Below are 25,400 nucleotides of genomic sequence, written 5' to 3'. Positions count from 1 at the left end.
GTTTGTATTTACAACTTGGAACACACAAGGGTTAGCAGAAAAAGTTTATTTCCTTTATACAAATCAGAAATCCATACATTTTCTTTTGAGTATTATTGTTGTGACATGCTGACTGTTCTCATTGTTAGACTAGCCTTTCATTTATTAATCATTAGTGAAAGGCATTACTGTGAGATGTCCAGTCTTGCTGGTGTCACATCAAAGTTAAATGTGCTTTCGCTGCCCACACCACTTTGTTGAAAACATTTGTCCCAGATAACCGCATGTATCCTAGCCAAATGTGTGATGCTGAAAAAGCTGAGTGATCTCTGACTGCCTTGGGTTTTCACTCAGCTGCTGCACCTTTCCATATTGAGATAAGTAGATGCGTGACAGCAGCTTCCAACAAAAGTGGAAATGCTAAATCTCCTCTGGTTACAGGTTCCTGCCATCCCCTTTGCGAGTCACATTCTTTTATTTGATATGCACATTGCAAAAACATTGGACAAGACATGCATTGTTTCTTGTTTAAGCACGAATGCTAATTCTTGACACTTGTCAATTACACACGGGCAGCAAATTGTCGGCTCAGCCAGGTCTTTCATGACTGCGCCAGGAAATGGGACGAGAGTAAGTGTACGGCACAGGTGAATAGATGTCCTCTTGGCAAATAGGTGGTGAATGAATCCATCTGTGCTTTTCACATAAGTTTGTGCGCAGGGATGACAATTGCCTTCAACACAAAGCATGTGGGTAGCGAGTCAAGTGTTTTATTTGACGGTAAGTATGAAAGGGGCTCTTGTAGAAAGCTATTAGTTACATTCAGTGAAGTTAGAACAAGATAGCGGTGGGGCACATTTTATGAAAGGAAGGTGCGCACGGTGCCTTTGACTAGGCCTCTACAGATGGGACACTTGCGCAGGGACGGTGCGCACTCCTTACACACCACCAGATGTCCACACGGGATAAACACAATGTTGACCTCCTTGTCCATGCACACTTTGCACGTTCGCTCCTCCTGAAGACGCCTCAGCTGCTCCTCCATGGGGAGACCAGACAGGTCCTGGCTGGGGGATGCTGCTTCGTTGGATTGAGCTGAAAAGATATCACCATAGTATAATAGTATGTATATATATATATATAGTGTGGATATTAAAAGTTTATACACCCCTACTCAAATGCCAGGTAGTTTAATCATGTCCAAATATTTTACAGAGAGGAAGTACAATACTGAGACGTGGTTGCACAAGTGTGCGCGCACACAAAAGCAATGTTGCCATGTTCAGAATTAATCTAATTAAAACATGTTAAATTGGTCTCAGCACTCACCAGCCACCATTGAGAGTGCCTCTGATTAACACCAAATAAAGTTTAGCTGTTCTAATTGTTTTTTCCTGACACAGTTTTGCTTCAGTTACTAACGGGGGGTGCCACCGTGTTCAGAATTAACCAATCACATTCAAACTCATGTTAAATGGGAGTCAGCACACACCATTAAACTGCCTCTCACCTCCAAGTTCAGCTTTTCTAGTAAACCTTTCCTGACATTTTTATATCACAAAAACCTTGCATTTGAACAGGGGAGTGTAGACTTTTTGTTGTCTTTTTGTACCCATGAGCTCTCTTAGCAGGTGCACGTCATTCTTTTGGATCCAGTTGCGGAAAACTTCGGCAGCCGCGTTGCCTTTGGTGAGGACCAGTTCGATGAGACGAGCCGTCTGCTGCTGTGCGGACGTCTGCGCCTGCAGCCCGCCGTACTCCTCAGCGCCTGCGCAGTAAGCGCATCGTTAGCGGCATTTCACAGATGGCAATAATATTTGTGGGAACGCCATATGAGAAAAGTCTGATATTTTAGATATGTTGTGTTTTTTTTGGAACGGGCAAAAGTATTTCTGGTAAAAAAAAAAAAATAGTACAAGTTCAAATCTTATTGGAGTCATATTTTCAAGGATTTATTTTTTAAGTACTCATGACAATCTCCCTTTAGAATTGTTTTTCTTCCCAAGACATTGTCACTATTTTTTTTATCTTATGAGAAAATTTGTCATCAAGTCATCTTTAAGAATCTTTCTTTGGCGCAATAGTTTTTTTTTTTTTCCAGAAAAAAGTTGAGGTAATTAAGATTTTTTTAAAATCATAGTAGTACTATCTTAGTAGTATTTTTTTGTCCTACTTTTGAGAATAAAAAAGCAATCATACAACACGTTAGAATTACTTTTTTTTTTTTTTTTAAACGTCTTTCAAAAAACAATTGTAGGCTTGTTTTTTAAGAGGGATTTTTTTTAAAGACTAGTCATATTTTTTTAAAGTTACAATAAAAAATAAGTTGGGTTTTTTTCAGTCATTTTCAAGAAAGTCATAAATTTATTTTGTTTAGTTTTTAGAAAAGTGGTATTTTTTCGAGATGAGTATTGTAGACCTATTTCCTAGCAAAAATGTGACTTTGTTCTTGTTAGATTATGATATTTTTCTGGAAAAACAGCCAAAAGATCACTCAAGTGCACGGCTCAGCAGCCGGAGGCTTATGTGAATATGTGCGAGTTTACATACTGAGCACATTTTGCTCTCGGAGATGTTCCAACACAGGCTCCACGCTTTTGAGCCGCTGCACCAGAGCTGCCTGGTGTCGCTTCACAAACGTGAAACCATCTGGAAGAACAACACAACCGTACATTTACATATACTCAATCGAGAAGACACAAAATGGCGTTCCGAGCGTCTTACCCGACGCCATGGCCTCGGCCATCATCTCCCGCTCCTCCTCCCTTTTCTGGTCCACGGCGCTAAGCAGGTCTGAGACCAGTTCCTGGACGGTGCGGTAGTTCTCGCCGCTGCTGAGGATCTTGCTCTGCACAGTCTGCTTAACCAGGCCGCGCTCAAAGCCCATCTCCAGGGCCGACTTGATGACCGGTGTGTTCATCATCACCGCGTCCTCACAGCGCTCGTCGCCTGGTCCAAGGTGCACTACTACGGAGCACACAGAATAATAAACATTTTATTATTATTATTTTTTTAAAAGCACTCAATGTTTCCTCCGCCAAAAATACATATATTCTTATGATTTAGTTCTTAAAAACATTTTTTCACAAGACTTAAAACTCCTCTTTTCTTAAAAACCAAACTAAAACATTAATTCTTTGGAAAAAAGACCTAAGATTACAACTTACTCAACAACAACAATTTTAATTTTTTGTAAACCTTTTTTTTCTCTAAAATAGAACCCTTTTTATGTGCAATGCATTTTAATTGAATCATTATTTGAGTACAGTTTTTTTTATTTCCCAGTGTTTAAACTATGCATAATGCTACAGTGGCTAACAATAATACTAAATACACTTCACGAACAAAAATTCTAAAGTCTATTCAATAATAACTCAAACTCACCTGGTGGATCCACAAATTCTCTGGAGCTGTTGTCCCCATTTGTCAGAAGCTTTTGGGAGACAGACACTGACTATGAGCATTTTTTAAATATCAATTTGAGAAGAATGAAAAAAAGACATTTTAGCATTGTGAACCAAACCTGCTCAAAGAGTCGGGGGAAGCGCGCCTGAATCTGGTGCACAAACTCTTGACCTTTCTCCTGCAGCAAATACTCACACCTGAACAACAACAAAAAACAATTAACATCTCATTTGTTTGCACAAAATTCATCTTTATTTATTTTCTGTTACCGTGGAAACCATTTGGCGTGTTCCACCCAGGGATCATCTCCTGACTCCCAACAGCGCAAACCTCCATCGCAGCAGAAGCACTTCACGTCGTCATTGCGACCTTAGCACACACACAAAAAAAACTAGTACAACTTGTTTACAACCACACTATTCTTCTGAGAGATTTGTTTAGCCAATTTGAACTCTTTTGGTTAACAAAAGAGTTCAAATTGGCTCCACAGGGGGGAAAAACTTGCAATTTTACAACTATAAAGTTGTGCTCTTTGAGAAACAAGTTTTAATCTCATGGAGATGCTGCATCCATTAGAACGTGGAGGGAGGAGGGCCACTATCGTAGCAAACAGAGATGTTAATTGCTCACCGACATAGTAGAATCCCGCCTTGGCGAGCTGCTCGGGCCTGACGGGGATGCGCGTGGGCCAGTTGACGAAGGTGAGCAGCCGCTCGTCGTTCTGCTGCATGGACGGGTTGGACACGTTGTTGAGGGCAGCGGACGAGAGCTGCGAGGACGAGGAGGCGGGAGGCGCGCCTGCCAGCGACACATTGTCGGTGCGGTCGCCCCGCACCAAGCGGCAGTTGGGGTAGTGGCGCTGGTGCTCCGACGACGCGCGGTCGCCCGGCTCCCAGTTGCTCAGCTGTTGCAGATACATACGGTTGTCATCTTTTCAGAATAAAGCTGTATTTTTTTTAAAGAAAATTCTTTTTTTTAAAGGATAAGTTGTATTTATTTTGAGACAATTTTTATTTGGATAATTTGTTGTATTTATTCTTAAAAAAACGTTTTTTTAAACTATTTTTAAAGAAAGTAATGTTTTCAAAAAAAGTTGCATTTCTTTACTATTTTTATTTTCCGTATTTCTTTACAATTTTTAAATTTAAAAAAGTAATTTGTCTGAGAAAAAAAAAAGTTTGTTTTTTTTATATTGTATTTTTGGATGGAAGTTGGATTTTTTTCCAGCTAAAAGTCTGTTTGATCATTGTTTTATTTTTTTAAATTTGTCTATTTTCAGAAACCCTTCATTTTATAATTAAAGTAATCCGACCAAGATACTACAGTTGTCTCCTATTGCGCAAGGCTACGAACAAAAGTTGTATTCTTTGCACAGAAAGTCTGAAAATTGATTTTTCAAGTTTTCTTTTCTAGAAAAGCAAAAAGTTTTCCAAAAATAATTTTGTATATTTTTCCAAAAACAGATTGGTTTGAGAAAATAATATATATAAAATAGCCCTTTTTAAAGAAAAAAACCAACAACTTTTATTAGTGGGTTCCAAAAAAAAATAAAAGTCTGATACTTTTGTGAATTGTATTTTCAAAAGTATTTTTCCCCCATAACAGCTTAATTTTTGGGTGGAAAAAAAAAAGTTTTTGGAATTAAAAAAAAATAAAAATAAAAAAATAGTATTTTTACTGCACCTGCCCGCCGCAGCTGAAGCAGGCAACATGGTCACCCAGCCCCAGAAAGTAGAAACCGGCCTTGGCGAGCTCGGTGGGTGTGATGATGGACAGCGACCACGCGTGGAATGAGTCCAGGCGGTCCTGCTCCCGCCGCATGGCCGGGTTGTGGCAGGTGGGCCGCTGGTGCGACATGTCCTCCACACCGCGAGAGCTGAGTGGGCTGGAGGGTGGCGGTGGCCCGGAGAAGCCCGTGTTCAGGTAGCCCGCCGGCTCCTCGCCCGGACCTCCCGCGGGGTTCAGGGCGGCCGGGCCTGGACCAGGAAGCTATAGAATGGGGGGAGAAATAAAAAAGATATGATGACAATTATCATAAAGCCTAATAACAATTATGGTTAAAATGAATAAAATGAAAAACAAATATGAATGACCATACTTGATTAATCCCCGAGAAGAAATTAGTAAACGACATCAGCCCAAGCTCTCTCTTTTGTTGGGGAAAACCTTACCGGCACAGCTGGGGCGACACGCAGCGGCGAGAAGGCCGAGTGCGAGGAGGAGAGCAGGTTGGCGGCGGACGGCAGGCTCTGCACGAAGGAGCAGGACGGAGACAGCTGCCGGTGCTTCTCGGCCGGACAGTCACCCGCCAGCCAACCCTCGGCCGTCACATTGCAGCGGAAGCACTGCACGCGGTCGCCCACGCCCGTGTAGAACCAGCCGGCGCGCGCCAGGCTGCGCTCGGTGACGGGCGACGGCGGGAAGCGGGCGAAGGTGGAGATGCGGAACAGCTCTGCAGAGGACGTTGGAAACAAGACGTACCTTTTTTAAGAAAGAATAAAAACTGATGGCCGAAACGCAAAGCCTATCCGCGTGATTTTCTGATTGGCGGATTTCACCTAGACAAATACAATTTTGTAAGAAAAGTTTTTTCTAGCTTTCTCAAAAATTTTTTTTTCTTTTTTCAAGATAGGTTTCACATTAAATTTTTTGGGTGGGGTGGGGTGGGGGGGCAACGTAGGAAAAACAACAAAAGGCTGTAGTTAAAAAAAGTCATTTTTTGTAACAAAAAAGTCATTTTTTAAGAAGTCAATTTTATTCTGAGAAAGTCATTTTTTCAGTAAAAATAAAATAACATTCTTAAGAGACAAAAGTAAAGAATTTGTGAGAAAAGTCTTTTTTTTTCCAATAAAAAAAATTTAAAGGCATTTGAAAAAAAGTCTCATTTCTCTAACATGTTATTTTTAGAGAAAAAAAGTCAGAATAAAAGACACAAAAGTCTTATTTCATATTGAGATCCTCCATCCATTTTCTTTCGCTTTAGCAGGGAAGCCCAGACTTCCCGCTCCACAGCCACTTCAGCCAGCTCTTACGCGGAGGAGACCCCGAGGTGTTCCCAGGCCAGCCGGGAGACGTAGTCTCTCCAGCATGTCCTGGGTCCTACCCGGGGTCTCCTCCACGTGGGATGCGTCGTGGAGGCATCCTAACCAGATCTACGTATTAGTTTGCTCTGTCCTCTTTAGCACGACAAATCAGTGCGCAAGTAGAACTGCATCTTACTAGTAATATTTTTCTCCGCTACTGTGAGACATTTCTGTACATTAGGACAACTTTGGCATACTAGTAGGACATTATTAGATACAGAACAGCACATGTCAAGAGGTTGGACCTCAAATAATGACGGCTACCTGAGGAGTTGTCATAGTGAAGGTCAGGCGGGGGTCCGTTGCGACACAGACCCATGAGAAATGGATTGTTCTTGAGTTGAACGAGAGTCTCCATGTTTTTGGATGATGAAGAGGAGTAGAAGATGCCCCTCATGAGGGGGAGATGTTTGAGATGTGTCACTCACACACACTGAGAGCAGACAGTAAAAAGGAAACTGAAGGGATAAAAAAGTTATAGCACCCATCTATCCCCATCAAAAATAAATTTAAAAAAATTATAAAAAATTAATAAATTAAAAAAAGGTTACAATAAACAAATAAAAGGGGATTAAAAACGCCAAATCAGCCCGGATCAATGTAAAATTCTTGTACATTTGTCATGTGCATGTTTGAACACAAGCGGTAGCAAAACATGCATAAACAACTCACAGGTATATAATCTTTATCCTCTGCCAAAAATGACTAATACAGAATCTGCATCTTAGTTGCGACAGTCTTCTTTTATTACCAAATCTATGTGGTATGTCTATATTATACTGACCCCCCTGGTGGCCAAGGTGCACACACCAGAATGAGCAGCACAATACCCACTGTTACAACAATGTAGAGTGCTATTTTTTCTTATAAAAACAGGTTTCAAAAATTTGTTACCAGTATTTTTTGGGTTGGTGGAAAAGATTAACAGCATTTTGAGTAACAAGCGTAGTCACGGAACACATTTAACTCGCAAGTCAAGGCGCCACTGTATAGCATTAACAAAACACTCCCAGACACACATACAGACTACAAACATCTCAAACCTCTCCCCCTCCTTCAAGGCATCTCCTTTGGCGGGGTCTAGCCCTCCATGTCACGAGATGAAACCCGCGGTGAGAAAATGTAAAAAATTACTAAAAGTAAGAGCTACTCCTGTTCTTTTGGTCTGAGCTGCACCTGAAGGAACACAAGAAACATAATAACATAAAACATTAACCAGCAACTTCACATGTAATGACCAAAGCATCACATTAATAACATTTGAAGAACATTTCCTGCCAATACAAGCTCGAGTGGAAGAAATCCCAAATTTGAAGAGAATTTCATGATTTCAAGTATCAAGTAGTTGTCGTAGTACTGCAAATGGACGGTTCAAGATTAATAATAATTTTAAAAAACGATTTCCTCTTTTAATTTCGTCTTTAAAGAATTACACATTAAGACCATTTGAAAATCATTTTTCGTATCAAGACAAGTTTGAGTGGGGGGGGGGGGGGGGGGGGGGAATGCTAAATTTGAGGGAAATTATTTTATCAAGAGGAAGTAGTATTGCAAATGGACGGTTTAAGATTAAGAGTAAAATGAAAGAGGAACTCTAAATTATTTAGTTTTGCACAATAAACGTCCATATTGAACCAGCCGCTTCAACAGAGTTGAGTTAACGTGTCACATTAACACCGCTTGAAGACCATATTTTGTGTAAATAGTTAGAATGGAAAAAAAAACGTCAAATCTGATCGGAATTACGTCACATTTTCGTTATAAATGTTCGGTTCTTCCCTACTTTGATGGGTTCTTTACACTAACGCTTCCTGTTGTTAACAAACCATCACGTAGTATTAGCTAAATCATCTTTTGTGGCATTTTAAGCAAAACTCACTAACTGCACAGTTAATTAAAACGTCAAAAATAAAATAAAAACACTCACGTTCGCCGTAAAACGAGAAAGTAGCCTGCTAACATTACTAGCTCCCGTAAGCTCACGGGGTTTATCACGGGGAGTACAGCAAACGCTTTAATGACGTTATAATAGTCAAGATTGTAATTTTTTTAAAGGAAGGAAGCATTTGTACACTCACACACACAAAAAAAAACTCCCACAGCTGTCGGCACACTCACCGCGGGGAAATGTAATGAGTCAAGCGGCGGAGGAAAGTCCCGTCTTCGAGCGATAGCCGCTAGCTGACAACTAACTGAGCCACTCCTCCGCCCATCGCTACTTCCGGGTTCGGGCCTAAGGAAACCAACGCTTATATTTCGATTTTTTTTAAAACACTTGACGCTACGCGACACAATGAGCGCCGTTTAAAGTCACGCACTGTCTGTAGAATTGTATTATCATCATTATCGTATTAAAAATACATAATTTAATAAATCACGAGGGAGGCGGTTTAGCTACAAAAACGAAGTATTTTCAAGTAGTTAGCTTGTCTTGTTACATTTATGAATATATACTTACACGAAAGTGTTATATTTATGAATATATACTTACACGAAAGAGCCGTATGTGTCTCACTTTGGGCACTTGTGAGGGTAACTGAATTAGTTCCTCAACGATAAGTTAGTTATCACGTGTCAATCAAAGTAAGCACGTGTTTATGTGACCCCTACTAGTCATTTAAGTTATCCTCTGATGAGAATTATTGTTCCTTTTAAGTTGTTGACATAAAAGAAAGAATCCCTGCTATTGGTTCCCAAAGGTTAAAAATAAATTAGGCCAGAATATTTCAGCACTTACAAATGAGCCACAGAGAACGAGAGGTGACTTTTTAAGTTACATGCAGAAATGAATAGAGAAAACGCATATATTTCAGATGCAGAACAGTCTAAATAAAGGTTTCTTTTCAATTTTGACATATGCAGGGCACCCCATTACTGCACTCAGCACTTGATGATTCATTAGTGGGCCAACTCCCGTTTCCAAGATGGCCACGCCTGTGAAACCAGGCCTTCACCTCCTGCAAAAACATCCCAGAAAGTGAGGTTCAGACCAGGGGCGGAACCTGGAACTTTTCAGTGTGGTGTGAATAAAATAAATACAATCTAAATGACTTGAAACAAAAACAAAATTGTTACAATATTAAACTGTTAATAAATATTTGTAATATCCCTGAGAAGAATAAACAATTACAATCTGAATAAAACAAGCATGGTTTAAAAACAAAAAAAAAGGGAAGGAGGGGGAGGGTGGGGAGTTAAAAAGCAATCTGTTATCTTAAAATGGCAGACTTTGACTTTGATCATATAGTGGTTTATTTGTCTCTATAATTCCATGACAGTTAATATTGTACAGTTATAGTAAATATTCTTAACGTACACATAACCGACTTCCATGGTTTGTATTTATTAAATGTTTATTATGCATTTCAAAAGATTAGTGAGAATAAATGATATAAAGCACATGCATTTAAAAAAAAAAGGTACAAAACTCTAAATAGATGGTAATCATACAATGCATTGTTACATATATTTATATACCATACAGGGAGTGTCATGCATCATCCTCAGATAAATAAGCTAGTGTGTTGCACTGAGGGGGTATGAGCGATACACATAAAATCATAAACACCCCGCAGCATCTACAATTAGTACGTTGCTCCTTTAAGCGGCCTTTAAAAGTCTTCATTTATTGTTTATTGCCAAGATAAAAAGCTGAACTGCACCTTTAACAGTAAGAACAGCTTTAAAATGGCCACCTCACACTAAAAGCCTAAACCACAATATTAGGAACAGCTGTCAGTACTTCACTCAGTGAATTGATTTCCACTGCCGTACCTAATATTTCGACCCGCTGGAGTTGCTCAATCGGACGAGCAAAATATGAGGAATGGCCATTGGTACGAGAAACCACAATAAACAACATATTTTACGTCAAATGCATATAATTACTTCACTTGATTAAAGCTTTAACACCTTCCCTTCATTTGGAGATATTTTTTGGCTATGGATTATTTTTAAGATTTCTTTTCATTTGTATTGTGCAAAGTGGCAGTTATGATTCAAACGCATGGCATGGACTCTGTTGACTTTGTGGCATACTTTTAGTTTTATTTCTACTGTGCAATGTGGTTGTTATAATGAATAACTGGCGAGAGGAGCCATTGCATTACATAACACTGACTGAGCATTTATTATGTGGATTATTTCTAGATGTTCTGTTCATTTCTATTTTACACGGCGGCAGTTAGTAATAATTCTTGCCTGTGCATGGCATGGACTTTTTTGATTTTGTGGATTATTTGTAGTTGTTCAATGTGGTTGAGCCATTGCATGAACTATATGACAAATACATTACACGTGTGCCGTGGAGGTTTTGTTTTGTACTTTGTGGATTATTTCTAGTTATGCTTATTTCTTTTGTGCACAGTGGCGATTGTCATGATTGGTGAGAGGAGCCATCATATATAAATCACATGACATGCATTTGGAGCACCTGTGTGCTGTAGATTTTTTTTATTTTTTTTGTACTTTCTGGAATATTTTAGGTGTTGTGTTTATTTCTGTTGTGCAAAGTGGCGGTTATCATGTACAACTGGCAAGAAAGAGGAGGCATTACATTAACTATATGGCAAATACTTTGCACATGCATGCATGTGCTGTGGACTTTCTTTACTCTATGGATTATTTTGAGTTGCTTTGTTTATTTGTATTCTTCAAGGTGTTGATCGCATTCATTATATGATTGTAAATTGACGTTGCGCACGTGCCCGTGCATAACCAAGGAGTTCACTGGATTTTTTGATTTTGTGGATTCTATCAAGTCATTTTGTTGGTTTATATTGTGCATAGTGGTGGTTATCAATAACTGGCCAGAGAAGCCATCATATTTGTTATAAGACCTCTATGTGCTTGTGCGCTATGGACTTGTTTTTCTTTTTTTTTTTTTTTTTAACTACAGTGATTATTTTGAGTCATCATGTTTATTTCTGTTGTACAAGATGGGCATTGCATTAATTATGACACGCGTAGCACACGTGTCCGTGCGTGGTTGAGAGTGCTGTGGACGTTTTTGACCTTGTGAATTATTTGTTGTTGTTCTGTTGATTTCTAATGTGCAAGGTGGCTTAATCATGAAGAACTGACTTTGAAGTGGGCTCAAACCCGGTTCAAATAGCCTAATGTGTCCTTAGATAAGTGTCTTTACCATGTGGATTCTGTCAGAAGCCGCCCAAAAGGAAGAATTCCAGCATTTTATCACCTGAGGTGAGGTTATTTGAAGGGGGCGAAGGAGGGTAGCTTTGGACTTCCATCACGTGTGGGGAGATGAAGTCCCTCTCATGTTAGTGTCAACAATCCACACCAAGTGTTCTTAAGGCTGACACAAAATGGCGTCTCTATAGCCAGGTGAGCAGGCTGTCCCTGTCCATGTGCGAGCCGGACAGGACCGTCTCCATGTCCATCAGGAGGTCGGAACTCAGACCCTCCGGAATGCAGGGCATCAACTCCTCGCCCTCGCTCATCGCGGGCAACGAGTCCTGTAAAGTCGACGACTCGCCGCACTCCCCTACAGCAGAGGATTGGTTACGATTATTACCAAGTGCTAGCATTACTACACTACTCTCATATGAAACAGTACCTGACTAACATGGGAATAATGTAACATTCTTAAGCTAGCATTTGATCAGTTTTCATTTGAAATGGTACCAGACTTGAGGGGAGTGCTACAATCCTTATCAAATTTCTATCCTCGGGTAGCAAGATAGCTATGTGTTAGCATACCAACTGGTATTTTGCTAGCATTGGATCCATGCTCATTTGAAATTGAACCCAGCTACAGGTGCATGATGTAAAATCCTTATTAACCTGCCTTAGCACTTTCTGTGGGATACTCAGTTTTTTATATTTTAGCACAACAACTGCTAACATTTTATCAAGTCACATTTTGAAAGGGGACCCTACAACAGGAACATATGTGTACAAAACATTATCGACCTGCCTTATGCCTAGAGCAGACTACAAGACAAAGTTGGTCTCTTTCTTTCTTTCTTTTGTCCTGTTCGGCTGTTAGGTCAAGCAGAATAGAAAATCTGTATCCCTTTTATGCCGGAACAGTTTTGTTACTGTGTCACAGTAGAGTTTTTAAGATTGCGCTGTGGTATTATAATTGAGGTTTAGTAAGAATCAGACTTGATCAGTCGAACAGAACAAAGTTTCTAGAAGGGAGAGAGAAACAAAGACAAAAGACAAAGCACTAATTGTAAACAGGATGAGAGAAGTAAATCATTACATTATATATGAGTGTTGCATGGGGCTGTAGTGCTACACCCAGTGAGGGAAAGACAGGACAAGATAGAACAAGGCAAGGACAGGAGAAGAAGCATGCAGGACAAGGGCCATGAACCGGCTGTACAACTGAAGTGTGGTGGCATTAATTATGTAAATTGTAAGTCTACAGGACAAGAGTATAAGTGAGGGGATACACAAGCAATTTGCATATTCATGAGTTTTTTGTCACAGTAAGTGCGTGACCCCACACCCAGTGAAAGAGTCCTCGGGGTGTGTGCCTGCGGATACATGCAAGTGAATTGACACCGTTTTACATGCACAAAGACTGACAGAAGTTTCCTGTAATTGCTATGGCCGCACCGCGGCTGTTGAGGACCCCACCCAATCAATCGAGGGGCGGGATCAGGCCCAGGGGTTCACCCGAGAGCAGCCCGGCGGACGGGACACGTCCCACACCTAGGGATCCAGGGCAGTCCGCCAGCCCCACCGAGGCGGCCCGACAACTGGCCACCCAGTGGGGGCCACAGGGACCCAATGCCACCCCCCCAGCCAAACCCTCCACCCCACACGCCCCGCCAACCCGCAGGGCCCGCGAAGCCGCCAGTCCCCACCCAGCCCGAGGGCGGGAGAGTGTCCCTTGTTTGTTTCAAAGTTGGTCTTTCACGATTGCACTATGTCAGACCACTGCCGTCAAATCTTGCCGTATCTCGGTTAGACAGTGGCAACAGTACACTACATGTATTCCGATACCACCGTATCCCGCCTTTTACAATCACTGGGCTTGATCTTGTCAAAATCAAACATTGTCGGAGAGGGGGAACCAGGAAACGTGTCCCCTTTCACTGCAACTGGATATAACTGTTACCATGGCGAAAACAAGTTGTTGTCAAACAATGGATCGCCGCAGGAATGTTGGGGAAAAAACATGCTCTGGAGAGGATGTTTTGGGCTGCCCATTCAAGGCCCGCGTGAGGTATGTTCACATACTTTTAATACGGCTCGCAAGCAGATAAAACGTTATGTAGCTTAGCAAGCTTGTGCTAGCACTAACATTTGTACGTAAACATGCCGGCATTCTGTCGAATCGTGCTGTAAAGCTTCGGTAAACATTGGTTTGTGCACATGAATAAATGTTGACAACAGCATGCAAGTATGTTGACAAAGGCAAGCACGGGACACGATGCACCGGTCTCAATATGCAATTCTACTTCAAGGTGCGCTGTCAGAGAGTTGTCGTTGATATATCACACTACACGGAAGATATCCCAAAAAAACAGACTTTTCATTTTGGCATCGTAGCGCCAAATCGTTGATCGTGGATTATGTCATACTACAAGAGGTTTTGCCGTTCCCAACAAAATATGTCGGGCCCGATCTGGTAAATCGCTAAATCGGGGGTAAAATGATCTAGGCATTAGTGCTACAGTCATCTTGCTATATATTTGGATGCCAACTGTTAGAATTTTGTAATTCGAAACAGCAGCTGAATACACTGCTGTTACCTTGCTAAATATTAGCATTCAAACTATTTGCATGTTAGCATTTTATCCATTATTTGAAAGAGTATCCAACTACACGAGCATGAATTAACATCCTTATCGAACTGTCCTACACTCTCTCTACTCTGGTTGCTATCGTTCTATGATTTTAGTATACCAAATTTTAGCATGTTAGCAACTGTCATTTCAAATGGTACCCAACTACAGGTGCATGATGTAAAATCCTTATCGATCTATCTTGGCATTTTCTGTACTCAGGTTGCCATCTTGCTACATGTTAGCATACCAACTGTTAGCATTCTACCTCTCTCATGTTAACATGTTAGCATTTAGTAACTAGCTTTACCAGTCTCCATGTGGTCCACAGAGGCGAGCGTCAGGTCAGACGAGCGTGGCAGGCTGCTGACGCTCAGGCCGCTATCGGTACTCTCGTTGCGGGAGTGAGCTCCGCTGCATGGGAACAAACAAATGCGTCACATGATATGAACGACGATGTTTTTGATGATGACACTCACCCGTTGAGCGTTGATTCATGGGTGGGAGCTCGGATCCTGACATCCACAGACTGGGCAAGTGTGTTCCTATCATGATCCAATGCAGCAGATATCTGGTTTCTCCCTCCTCTGGTTGTTTCCTACAACAAATGCACATGGGTGCATGGATTGATACATTACAATACGATACATATATTGATCCCAAACTAAAATTGTACCATTTATTTTAAGCTGCTATAGCGCTCACCTGGACACTCACACACAGACGTTGCATGTCCCACCTCTTAAAGGCACATGCATGTACACAGACAAATTTTATCTATCTATCTATATATAATATATATATATATATATATATATACACACACACACACACAAATATATATCATGTTTCCTGCATTTCATGCTTGCAATTGGTTTTTCTTTGGTGTTCAAATATCTTTCAATGTGTTTAAAGTGTGTCTTAAATTTGAATTATTATTTTATAATACAGCATGCGGCAGGAGACAAACTATTTTAAAAAGTTTTTTTTTTTTTTGGTCTACTTATGTTGCAGATTTTATCCCATTTCGGGTGGGTCTGGAAAGGATATAGATAAATACAAACATAAATAAAAGTTAAATTGTACCTTAATAAATGTACTGAACTGAACTGTACTTTGGCAGTGATTCATTTGCATTCCACTAGAGGGAGTTCGTGTATCACTAATGGGACGGTTACTACATGTAATGAGTGCTTATCAGTGGAGTAATGTAAATACATCCGTATACTGTAGCAATGCAAAGATTCCACCACACCCTTCATACCCATTTATGCCCTTATTATGTATTTATGTTGTAAACTTGTGTTAAATGCGCAGGGACATGGTAAATCCGCAGGGATTAATAACATTTTTGGAATCTGAATAAATCAAATGTAATACATTATATTATACCTGTGTCTTGAGCTGCATGTGCTGCTTGCATCGCAGTCTCTCTTTCTCCTTCCGCTGCTGCATGGCCAAGCTCAGCAGGCCTGCAACACACACACACAAAGCACAATAACTTAAGAGTGGAAAAAAAATTAAAAAAGATTAATTTCCATGAGATTCAAACAACTTTATTTGGCGACCTTTCTGGTTGCATTGGTGGTGGTGGACAAATAAGCACCTCTGCAGACCCCCATAACCCCCCCAAATAATACTGGACTGTGGCGGCGCTACCTCGACGCGGGTGAGCCACGTGGTGCTCTTATTTACGCGATCGATGTAGTACACCTCCCGTTCGGCAGTGGCAGCCCGCTCCCAGCCTTCAGGCAGCCCACCTGAACAGCAGCGAAAGCACAGATGAGCAGGAGAAGACGCACCAGATGACCCCCCTTTTTTTTTTTCTTTCCTCTGAGCAAAGGATTGTGGATAAAGAAACACCCCATAAACTAAATCACAAGCTATTTCAAGTCATTTATATCTATAGAACAGCGGTGTCAGACTCATTTTGTTGCAGTCGCGTCGTTGCTATGGTTTCCCTCAGATGGCCGCTATTACGTAAAACCATACACATTACTCAGATAAAGTTTAGAATATTTCGGTGAAATTTCAGGATGACCCTAAAATGCACTATAACCTTTACAGGTGAACTTCATTAAACCACTCAACTTCTACACAACTTGCTTCTCTCGAAGGAGGAGTAGCTGAATGGCTGATCCATAAACATTCTATGCCTTTCAGTAACATCGTCGTCGTTGTCTTCATTGGACATTTACTGTTGATGATATGGCAGTTGGTGTGCCTCTATCTTCTTTCTCTCCATCTACCCTCTTGCTGTCCTAAGCAGATCAGGAGAAGCATCCAAGAAGCTTATTTTCAGTAGACTTGACTACTGTAATAGACTTCTGACTCGACTTCCCCAAAAGAAGAGTCAAAGGAGTGGACATTGTGGGAAATTTTCATGGCTCAAACACCTTCAGCTGTTCAGCTGCTTGTTTAAAAAAAAAAAAAAAAAAAACACCAAGTTTTGCAAAAAGTACTGAAACCGTAAACAGCTGAACAAAAATTGAGAAGGACAAATTAAGCTTTCTGCTGAACAAATGTTTTTATTTGGGACCATTTGCTAAGCGCTGTGTGGGTATAATTTTTCTGCCTCACGTGGCCTTGAGACAAATACCTAACATTTGATATTTTTCACCTCGCAAAGTAGAAAACTGAAGTGGTGCGCACTACTTGAGGTACAGTGCCGTGAAAAGGTATTTGCACCCTTCTAAAATTCTTATTTTTTTGCAGTTTCCCCAATTGAATGTTTAAGATCAGCAAACAAATCTAAATATCATACAACGATAACGCAAGTATACATAAAATGCTGTTTTTACATGGTGATTTTATTTAAAGGTCCAATGGTATTAAAATTTCTTTTAATTTTTTATAATGTTTGATGTTCTTTCATCATGTTTGCAAGATCATTTGGGTTGGAAATGTCCAAAATGTCCCTTTTCAAGCTATACTTGTTGATCTTTAACACCTGGCAGTCGAAACAGACGGCGTTATCATTAATACGAGAAATGTAAATAAGCTTTGCTGTGATTGGATTGCTTATCTTTCCCGACTGAAATACGAAAAACAGCTTGGCTTTGACTGGTCCATATCACAGCGTCCATTAGAGTCTAGAAACTTGGGGTGGCCAAGCATTCATAGCAACGTCGTGTCCTTAGATATCTTCCTATCATTGTGAAGCACAATTCACCAAGTGTTGGACTGTTGGCCCACTAACAGGGAACATGATCTGACTGGGACATGGGTGAAAATTAGAAGAGAGGGGGATATTTTGAGGTTATGCCTGTCGTCCCCTCCCATTCATGTGAACTGAACCTGCCGCGACAATCATCGCAAACTTTGCTATTGCATCCACCAGTTACATTAAAGCACAGTGAAGTACTGTTGTAAAACACAACCTATGTATACTTATAGATGATTATGTATATTTGTATGGCTGAGACTTGCACGATTAAAACCCGGAAATACCACGTTGCCATTCAGCTGAGTTGAGTATCAAACATGAAGTGGGCAGGTACTTCAATATCAACAGGTGTAACTATGTCACAATGTTGGCAATTTCAAATCCTGTTTGCAAGCAGTTTTCGTGTTTAAAGGCTATCACATTCAAATCGACAAACCACATAGATGTCAAACTTAAAACAAGTCACAGTCTCATTTAGACCTATGGTATGCATAAAACAGTATGGGGGGGGGGGGAGGATTTTGATGGCATGGAGCCTTTATGAATAAAAAATATTCAAAAGGTACCTGGATCTCAAAAAGCCGCAACAAAATGCCACAATCCAAAGAATTTCAAGAACAGATAAATAAAGTAATTGATATTTATCAGTCTGTAAAGGTTTACAAAGTAATTTTTTTAAGATTTAGGACTCCAGCTAACTACCCTGAGAGCCATTATCCACAAATGGCAAAAACATAGAACAGTGGTGAACCTTCCCTGGAGTGGCCGTCCTACAAAAATTACCCCAAAAACACATCAAGGACTTATCACAAAGGTCACAAAGGAGCCAAGGCCAACATCTAAAGAACTGCAGGCCTCCCTTGCCTCAGTTAAGGTCAGTGTTCATGCCTCACCAATAAGAAAAATGGCATCCATGGCAGAGTTCCAAGGTGAAAATGACTGCTGACAAAAGAGAACTTAAAGCCTCGTCTTACTTTTGCAAAAAAATAAATCTAAATGATTCCCAAGACTCCCGGGATAAAATTTGACGGACTGAAGAGATGAAAGTTTAACTTTTTGGAAGGTGTGTATCACGCTACATCTGACGGAAAAGTAACAGCACTTCAGAAAAAGAACATCATACCAACAGTCAAACATGGTGGTGATAGTGTGATGGACCTGGACGACTTGCTGTGATTGATGGAACTATGAATTCTGCTCTTTACCAGAAAATCCTGAAGGAGAATGGCCGGCCATCAGCTCGTGACCTCAACCTGACGCGCACTTGGGTTCTGCAGCAGGACAATGATCCAAAACATACCAGCAAGTCAACTTCTGAATGGCTTAAACAAATAAAATAAAATAAAAAATTAAGGTTTTGGATTAGCCTAGTCAAAGTTCGGACTTGAATCCGAATGAAACGCTGTGGCATGACTTTTAAATGCGGTTTTTGCTCGAAAACCCTCCAGTGTTGCTGAATTACAACAACTGCAAGGAAAGGTGGGCCAAAATATCTCTATAGAGATGTGAAAGACTCATTGCCACTTATAGAAAATGCTTGATTTCCGTTGTTGCTGCTGAGTGTAGGCCAACCAGTTATTAGGTTTAGGGGGCCATTACTTTTTTCACACGGGGCAAAATAACTCAGTTTTGTGCCCCTAATAAATAAAACCACCATTTAAAAACTGCATTTTAGGTTTACTTGGGTTACCTTTGATATTTACATTTATTGGATGATCCTAAACTTTAAAGTTGGGAAACTGCAAAAAAATAAGAATTTGAGAAAAGGGCAAATACTCTTTTTAATGGCACTGCTACATGCTGAAGGCATAAATTCGGGTGGCCAATCAAAACACATCCTCCGTTCACATGATTTCAAGATGGCAGCCCCAAGCCAAGTTGTCAGCAACTACATCTTAGAGGATAAAAGGGCCAGAGTATACCTACTTATCGGTCCCCGTTTGTTTTCTTTAATTGGAAGATGTTATGTCATATCTTTTCCTTCATGAGTGCAAACTGGACAACTGGAGGGTCATTTCAATGATTCATTTTGATCAATTATAATGAATTATGAAGAATACCTGCGTCTGGATTGCAGCCGGGCGGCTTGGTGGCCGTGGCCGGGTTGCTGAGGGAGTGGGTGTGGACGGGGGAGGGGCCGGGGTGCGGCAGGGCGGCCGACTGGAGCTGCGCCAGGCGGGGGTCATGCCAAGTGGTGGTCTTGTCCAGGTGGCTGTAGGCATGCGCACACACACACACACATGCACGCACGCACACAAACACACACACACACACACACACAGAGAGCAAGTTAGAACAATGACTTGAAGGCGCAGGACTGGATTGACCAGTACGACAACGTATGCGTGAAATTCACAAGTCACAACAACTCACATGACAACTTGTCATTTTCGTTGTGTGAGCGTCTCTGCACTAACAACGTTGTGTTACTTTGTTAAAGATGATAGTCTTGTTTCGGGCCAGGGTTAGGGCTTCAAGGATGGTTTAGAGCCAGGGTTAGATTTTTTTAAAAGTTGTGTTTTAAGAAAGGGTTAGGCTTTTAAATGAGGGGCATTAAGACAGGGTTGTGGTTTCAATTTAGGCTTTCAACACAGGATTAGGGTTTCAAGACAGGGTTAGGGCTTTGAATTGGGGTTTACAGCAAACATTTGGGTTTCATATTATGGTTCCAAACCAGGGTTAGGGTTTCAAAAAGCATTAGTGGTTCAATTTAGAGTTTCAAACCAGGATTACGGTTTTATATTACAGTTCCAAGCCAGGGTTAGGGTTTCACACTAGGTTGTTGTTGTTGTTTTTTTAAACCAGGGTTGAGATTTGAAAGGAGGGGTTTTCAAGATTAGGGTTTCAAAGTATTGTTTCAAGCCATCAATGGGGTTTCAAAGTAATGTTTTCAAGACAGGTTTCACAAACAGGATTAGTCTTTGAAAGTTGGGCTTCAAGACAGAGTTGGGGTTACAAATTATATTTTCAAGACTAGATTAGGGTTTAAAATTAGAGTTTCAATCCAAGTTTGAAACTTGAAGTAACTTCCTCTTACTTGAGGAAGTATCGTTGTCCAGTGGGTGTCTTGGCCATCTCCCATCCGTGCGGGAGCGGCACGTCGTCAGATATGACGGGCGGGGCGGCCGCCGCGTCGGGCATGTTGACGGGCAGCGAGGCCGGCGAGGAATGGGCGCGCACGTGGTGAGGCGTGAGGGATGCGCACACGCCGCCGTCCGAACTGGCCTGATGGGTGGGGGGAAACAACACAAACACATGAAACATCAACACTTTAGACTGTTTTCTGGAACACTTATTGAAGAAAAAAGAGGGATCAAATTTGACATCAGGTTTTACAACAGGGCAGGAGAAGTGAATGCATGTCCCTGAACTGTGGAATACCCTTACACACAGACGGCTTCCCATTTCTGATACCACCTCTAAAAGTGGAAAACTGACATCCTCCATGCTGTGTCATTTATATAAAATGTGGAAAAGGACAGCTTCGCACAGCCCAGTGCAGAATTCCCTTACGCACAGATTTCAAATTAGGCTTTCGAGACAGGGCTAGGATCTCAGGTCACGGTTTCAAATGTGAGTTAGGGTTTCAAACCAGGGTTGGCTTTTCAAATTAGAATTTTAAACCAGGGTTAATGTTTAAAACCATGGTTGGGCTTCAAGACAGGGTTAAGGATTCAATTTACGGTTTCAATGGATCAAACCACCGGTTTGGGTTTCAAATTAGGGGTCAAGTTTGTACCCCCCATTTCCATATTGTTGCCATACATGCATAACTTTTACGGGAAATTTCAAAGGGCCAATTGTTATGACAACTTATTTTTACACTTGAACGACAATGAAGAACATCTGGGTTTAATCACACTGACCGTTTGACCCGGTAACAGACCATTTCCTTACCTGTCTGGAGTGCGTGCGGGGGTCCGGCGGTTTGAAGAAGGAGTCGGGCAACTTCCGCATCCTCATGGGCAGCGAGGCGGGCTGCTGGGCGGACTTGGTCGGGTTCATGACGGCGCTGAATAGGGCCTCCAGTTCGCTCTGGGAGTCACCGCGGACGTGCACCACTTGCTGGCCGGCCGGGGGCGCGCTGCCGCCGCCGCGGTGCGCGTCCATGTGGGGGCCTATTTTTTTTGTTTTTTTTGACGGGGCTGGGGTGCCTCACAATTGACAACAACAAAAAGCTGCAAAACAACACGTCACAATTACCAAAAAAACGCGTAAACGTCGTGGGGGGAGTTGCGTGACGTGATCTGATTGCTTACACAACTCCCCCACTTTCCTCGTCTCCCCACCCATCCAAACTTTATCGGAACTTCCTAAAAGTTCTTTACAAACGCGCAATCAACACGCGAGAAAGTGTGCGTAGGTATGTGGAAAAATTTGGAAACAACACAACATGCCTCCCACATACCTTCACGCAGACAGTCCGTCTCCCCCACTCCCTTCGTCAAAGATCCACTCTTAAGGGTGGAATTTTAAAAACAAAACAACCACCACCGAATCCCACCACTCCTCGAGGAAGAAATCCACTCAGTGTGAAGTGGAACAAAGTGCGCGGAGCAAATCACGGCGAGAAGCCCAAACTTTTGTGTGTGTGTGTGTGTGTGCGTGTCTGTGCGTGTGTGTGTGTGTGTGCGTGTGTGCGTGTGCACATCCACGTTCTTGTGATAGTGCGCATGGGCGGGGTTGCAGCCTTTAAAGCCGCCGCTGCATCTAGCTTGTGCAGCCACTCGCACGAAAAATAAAAACCTACAATTTCGTTCAAGTTGCACGTAAAAGACACAACAATTACTGCGTTACAAGTAAATGTTTGGGACATTTATGTGTGAAAAGTTACAAGAAAAGACAAGACATATCTTTGAAAGTGTTCCAACATGCCCTCCTAACGTCATCCTAAACGCTGAACTACATCAATGTCAAATCTTCATGCGTTTTATTTCATGTTTAATATTTGGAATAAGTTGTACAAAAACAAAACCATCCGCCCCGTTTGGGTGAATCAGACAGACGGTGGGCGCCCCCTAGTGGAAAATACGCGCCATTGACTAAAGAAAACCTGACATTTTTATCATTTATTTTATCCTCATCGCATATTTTCCTCCAACTGGCTAGAGATATTAAATATGTAAAAAAAAGAATCTCAAACAATAATATACATATAGACATTTTTCTTTGGATTGGATTAAATGTATTCTTTAATTAGTTTTAATTTATTTATGTATGTAGATAATTGGATTAAAAAACTGGATGGACATTTGTACTGAGATATTTCCTCCAGAAATCTTATCAATCATTTGGGACGGATGTTTTTTTAATTAAACTTAGCTTAGCGTGCTAGCTAACCCCACTAGCCCAGTTAATAATAAAGACGGGAAAGCTCAAAGCCAGCTCACATAAACTTTACAAATCGACCTACATACACCATAAAAAGACTCACTCTGATGAAAATAAGACTAAAAATGAAAGGTAAAAACTAGCGAGCCAAAATATGTGTACCTCTAAATTAATTTCCTGTCTAATCTGTACATAAACACAATTGGAAATTAATGAATTGTGAGTTTCAAGGCATTAAAAGGTGAGTTTTATGCTACTTGGCTAGGTTTAGCAAAATTTGCATACACTTCTAAATTGACTGTGCCTTATCTGTACAAAAACACAATCTAAATAGGATGACTGGAGTTTGAAGGCATTGAAAGGTGAGTTTAATGCTACTTGACTGAGTTTAGCCTGATAGCTAAGCCAACTAGCTCAGTTAATAATAAAAACTAAACATAAACTGGACAAATTGGCCTAAGTGAGCCTTTAAAATGACTCATTCCCATTAAAAGAAGGCAAAAATTAAATGTAAAATCTCTAAATATGATAAAACTTGATATTAGCCAGTTAGCTTAGCAAACAGAAGTCAGTTAGCTAAAAGTAGGTTTAGCAAACAGAGCTCGGTTAGGGAGTCAAAATCTGCATTCAAGCACCTCTAAATTGACTAATCTGAACAAAAAAAATAATAATTTAAAAAGAATAAATCGTGAGCTCAAATGTGTTAATAGGTGATAACACCAATTGGGTTAGCTTACCCTGCTAGCTTTAGCCAACTAGTGTAGTTAATAATAAAGACTGGAAAGATAGCTCACGTAAACTGGATAAGTGGACCTCTATATGTCTTTAACATGACTAAAATAGAAAAAAAATGCCGATTTAAATATGTTAAAAATTGGGTTTAGTTTAGTTTTAGCCAAAGCTAAGGCTATTCTAGATGTTTGCCACTGCCTCCAATCCTTGTGTTAATGCTAAGCTAACAGCCAGAGTTCATCCACCACACTTAGCATATAACATAGGACACGTGGTTGTGTACCCCTGTGCCCCCCAGGATTGGTAGGGGCTCCTTAGGCTGTGTGGCCACTTTCGACTGCACTGCACATTCCACAGTGTTCCCCATCTTTCATTCAGTTGTTTTCTTTTCCAAGGAGGTGAGCGTCTCCATCTGGACTCTGGAATGTTCTCCCGCTTCCCATTTTGATAGCCCAGTTAACGGAAGAAATTCTTCTGACCCTTAAAGAGAAGTCTTTTCCGTCACAATGAGAAAACGTGACGCGTGGACGCCGGGACGAGAGAGAAAGAAACGAGAGCAGGAAGGTCGGGGGGTTGGGGGGCTTTGTGTTATAATTAAGCCACCATGTTTCCCTTTCACATCTGGTTTCCATGAGCAGGATCAGGTCTCGCTCCTGGCAAATGTGCACATCGGCACAAACTGTCTGCACCTCTGATTCAGAGTGGAAGAGTCTTTCGAGGGAATTCCGTCAATCCTAACACACTATAACACTAAACAAAAAATCCTAACCAAAATCCTAGCAACCTAACCCATAACTGTAATCCACCACAACTGTAAGACAAACTGTTGAATAACACTAACCCTAAACCACCAAAACCCAAACGAACCCTAACCCCTAAACTAGAACCTTAACCCCCAACTGATCATATACCTAACCACAACCCTAAACCCTTACCCTAATGCCAAACCCAGAACACCCTACCCCTTACCATAACCTTAAACCATAATCCTAAACCCTTTGTCGTGATCCCCTCTGAGTTGTGTTTTTATTTTTCTGTCACTTGGCTATTCCCTATGTTTATTCTTTGTTGCCCCAAGGCGGTGCAGGAAGCAAGGTTGTGCGGAGCAATTGGTAATCAGCTCCCAGTCATTTGCCCTAGGCCATACCAGGAAGGCCATAAATTGTTTCTTTGTCTTTGTCATGCTGCATTCTGGTCTTAGCTGGATGTTTTTTTTGCACTCTTTGTTTCTCCCAGTAAGTTCTAGTGTTTTCCTGGTATTCCTCCATGCTCTGGTCCTTCCTAGTGTCCTTCCTAGTTTAGTTGCTGTTTGTTTTAATTTGATTTATTGTTATCTCTCTCTACTTGTATGTAGTGTTTTGTTCATAATCTTTTCTTTTTTACTTTATGTATTTTTTCCCCTACTAATTTGTGGCACTTTTATTAACTAAACTAAAAATTCTCATTTTTGTACTTTATTAGAATAGACTTTGTATCACTCCTTTAACACGCTCTGTTTTGGGGTCTGACCAGTCACATATCGTTACGCCCTCAACCATAACCCACCATTACCCAACCCCATAACGGTTAACCCCTAAACCTGATCTCTAACCATAACCCTAAACCCCAACCGATCATAAATCTAATCATAACCCTAACACACAAATCCCACCCTAACCCTAATCCAAATCATTCACTATGACACCCTATCCCTAGCCCTGAGCCAGCTCTTTCACAGCATGGCTCTTTCCAACAATACCAACATGGGAATTTACGAGGGGAGGGGGGAGGGGGGTTGTGGTGCAAGGAGAAAGAAGAGAGAAGAAAACTTGATGTGAGAAGGAGGTGACGGGGGAAAAAAAGGAGCAGCCTTGTTGGGAAATAAAAGTGGAAAAGAGTTGGGAATAATTGAAACAGGACAAACATGTGGATGACTGTCCTCCTCCTCCTTTTAACACATCCGCT

The 25,400-nt window shown here is 41.2% G+C and overlaps 2 protein-coding genes across 7 annotated transcripts; both read right to left on the bottom strand.

Annotated features, from left to right (window-relative positions):
* Positions 1 to 31: 31 nt before the first annotated feature.
* birc2 (baculoviral IAP repeat containing 2) lies at positions 32 to 9,133 on the bottom strand. 5 transcript variants are annotated; one of them, XM_061752249.1, is made up of 13 exons: positions 8,586 to 8,854; positions 7,511 to 7,643; positions 6,732 to 6,900; positions 5,556 to 5,836; positions 5,068 to 5,373; positions 4,015 to 4,288; positions 3,654 to 3,753; positions 3,503 to 3,581; positions 3,364 to 3,412; positions 2,704 to 2,946; positions 2,530 to 2,628; positions 1,592 to 1,747; positions 32 to 1,074 (listed from the first exon to the last, which is right to left on the bottom strand). In XM_061752249.1, exons 3-13 carry the CDS (start codon positions 6,862 to 6,864, stop codon positions 839 to 841), a joined length of 1,956 nt encoding a protein of 651 aa, XP_061608233.1. In that variant the 5' UTR covers positions 6,865 to 6,900; positions 7,511 to 7,643; positions 8,586 to 8,854; the 3' UTR covers positions 32 to 838. The 5 variants fall into 5 exon arrangements, with proteins under 5 accessions (XP_061608233.1, XP_061608232.1, XP_061608231.1 ...); XM_061752248.1 differs by lacking the exon at positions 8,586 to 8,854 and adding an exon at positions 8,959 to 9,133 and having other exon boundaries at positions 6,732 to 7,643; XM_061752247.1 differs by lacking the exon at positions 8,586 to 8,854 and adding an exon at positions 8,546 to 8,564 and having other exon boundaries at positions 6,732 to 7,643.
* A 658-nt stretch (positions 9,134 to 9,791) lies between these two features.
* On the bottom strand, positions 9,792 to 25,084 carry LOC133467412 (transcriptional coactivator YAP1-like). Of its 2 annotated transcripts, XM_061752262.1 has the most exons (9): positions 21,802 to 25,084; positions 21,291 to 21,571; positions 20,431 to 20,618; positions 19,454 to 19,605; positions 15,868 to 15,987; positions 15,620 to 15,699; positions 14,707 to 14,825; positions 14,538 to 14,641; positions 9,792 to 11,970 (listed from the first exon to the last, which is right to left on the bottom strand). In XM_061752262.1, the coding sequence occupies exons 2-9, from the start codon at positions 21,501 to 21,503 to the stop codon at positions 11,801 to 11,803; spliced, it is 1,146 nt and encodes a 381-aa protein (XP_061608246.1). In that variant the 5' UTR covers positions 21,504 to 21,571; positions 21,802 to 25,084; the 3' UTR covers positions 9,792 to 11,800. The 2 variants fall into 2 exon arrangements, with proteins under 2 accessions (XP_061608246.1, XP_061608244.1); XM_061752260.1 differs by lacking the exon at positions 15,868 to 15,987 and having other exon boundaries at positions 21,802 to 25,056.
* Positions 25,085 to 25,400: the final 316 nt, after the last annotated feature.

The sequence above is a fragment of the Phyllopteryx taeniolatus genome, chromosome 17 (genome assembly GCF_024500385.1).
Source record: "Phyllopteryx taeniolatus isolate TA_2022b chromosome 17, UOR_Ptae_1.2, whole genome shotgun sequence".
Classification (NCBI taxonomy): Eukaryota; Metazoa; Chordata; class Actinopteri; order Syngnathiformes; family Syngnathidae; genus Phyllopteryx; species Phyllopteryx taeniolatus.
This window is presented reverse-complemented; position numbering and strand designations above follow the sequence as displayed.

Bases quoted from the DNA above. Each gene is read 5' to 3' on its own strand.
- birc2 (XM_061752248.1), bottom strand. From the start codon at position 6,864: ATGAGGGGCATCTTCTACTCCTCTTCATCATCCAAAAACATGGAGACT. The intron at 3,754-4,014 runs GTGAGCAATTAA...GTGTGTGCTAAG, and splicing joins GGCGGGATTCTACTATGTCG to GTCGCAATGACGACGTGAAG. The intron at 2,629-2,703 runs GTAAGACGCTCG...TTGTTCTTCCAG, and splicing joins GGCCGAGGCCATGGCGTCGG to ATGGTTTCACGTTTGTGAAG.
- LOC133467412 (XM_061752262.1), bottom strand. From the start codon at position 21,503: ATGGACGCGCACCGCGGCGGCGGCAGCGCGCCCCCGGCCGGCCAGCAA. The intron at 15,988-19,453 runs GTATTCTTCATA...GCTGCTGTTCAG, and splicing joins CGGCTGCAATCCAGACGCAG to GTGGGCTGCCTGAAGGCTGG. The intron at 14,642-14,706 runs GTGAGTGTCATC...GTTCCCATGCAG, and splicing joins CATGAATCAACGCTCAACGG to CGGAGCTCACTCCCGCAACG.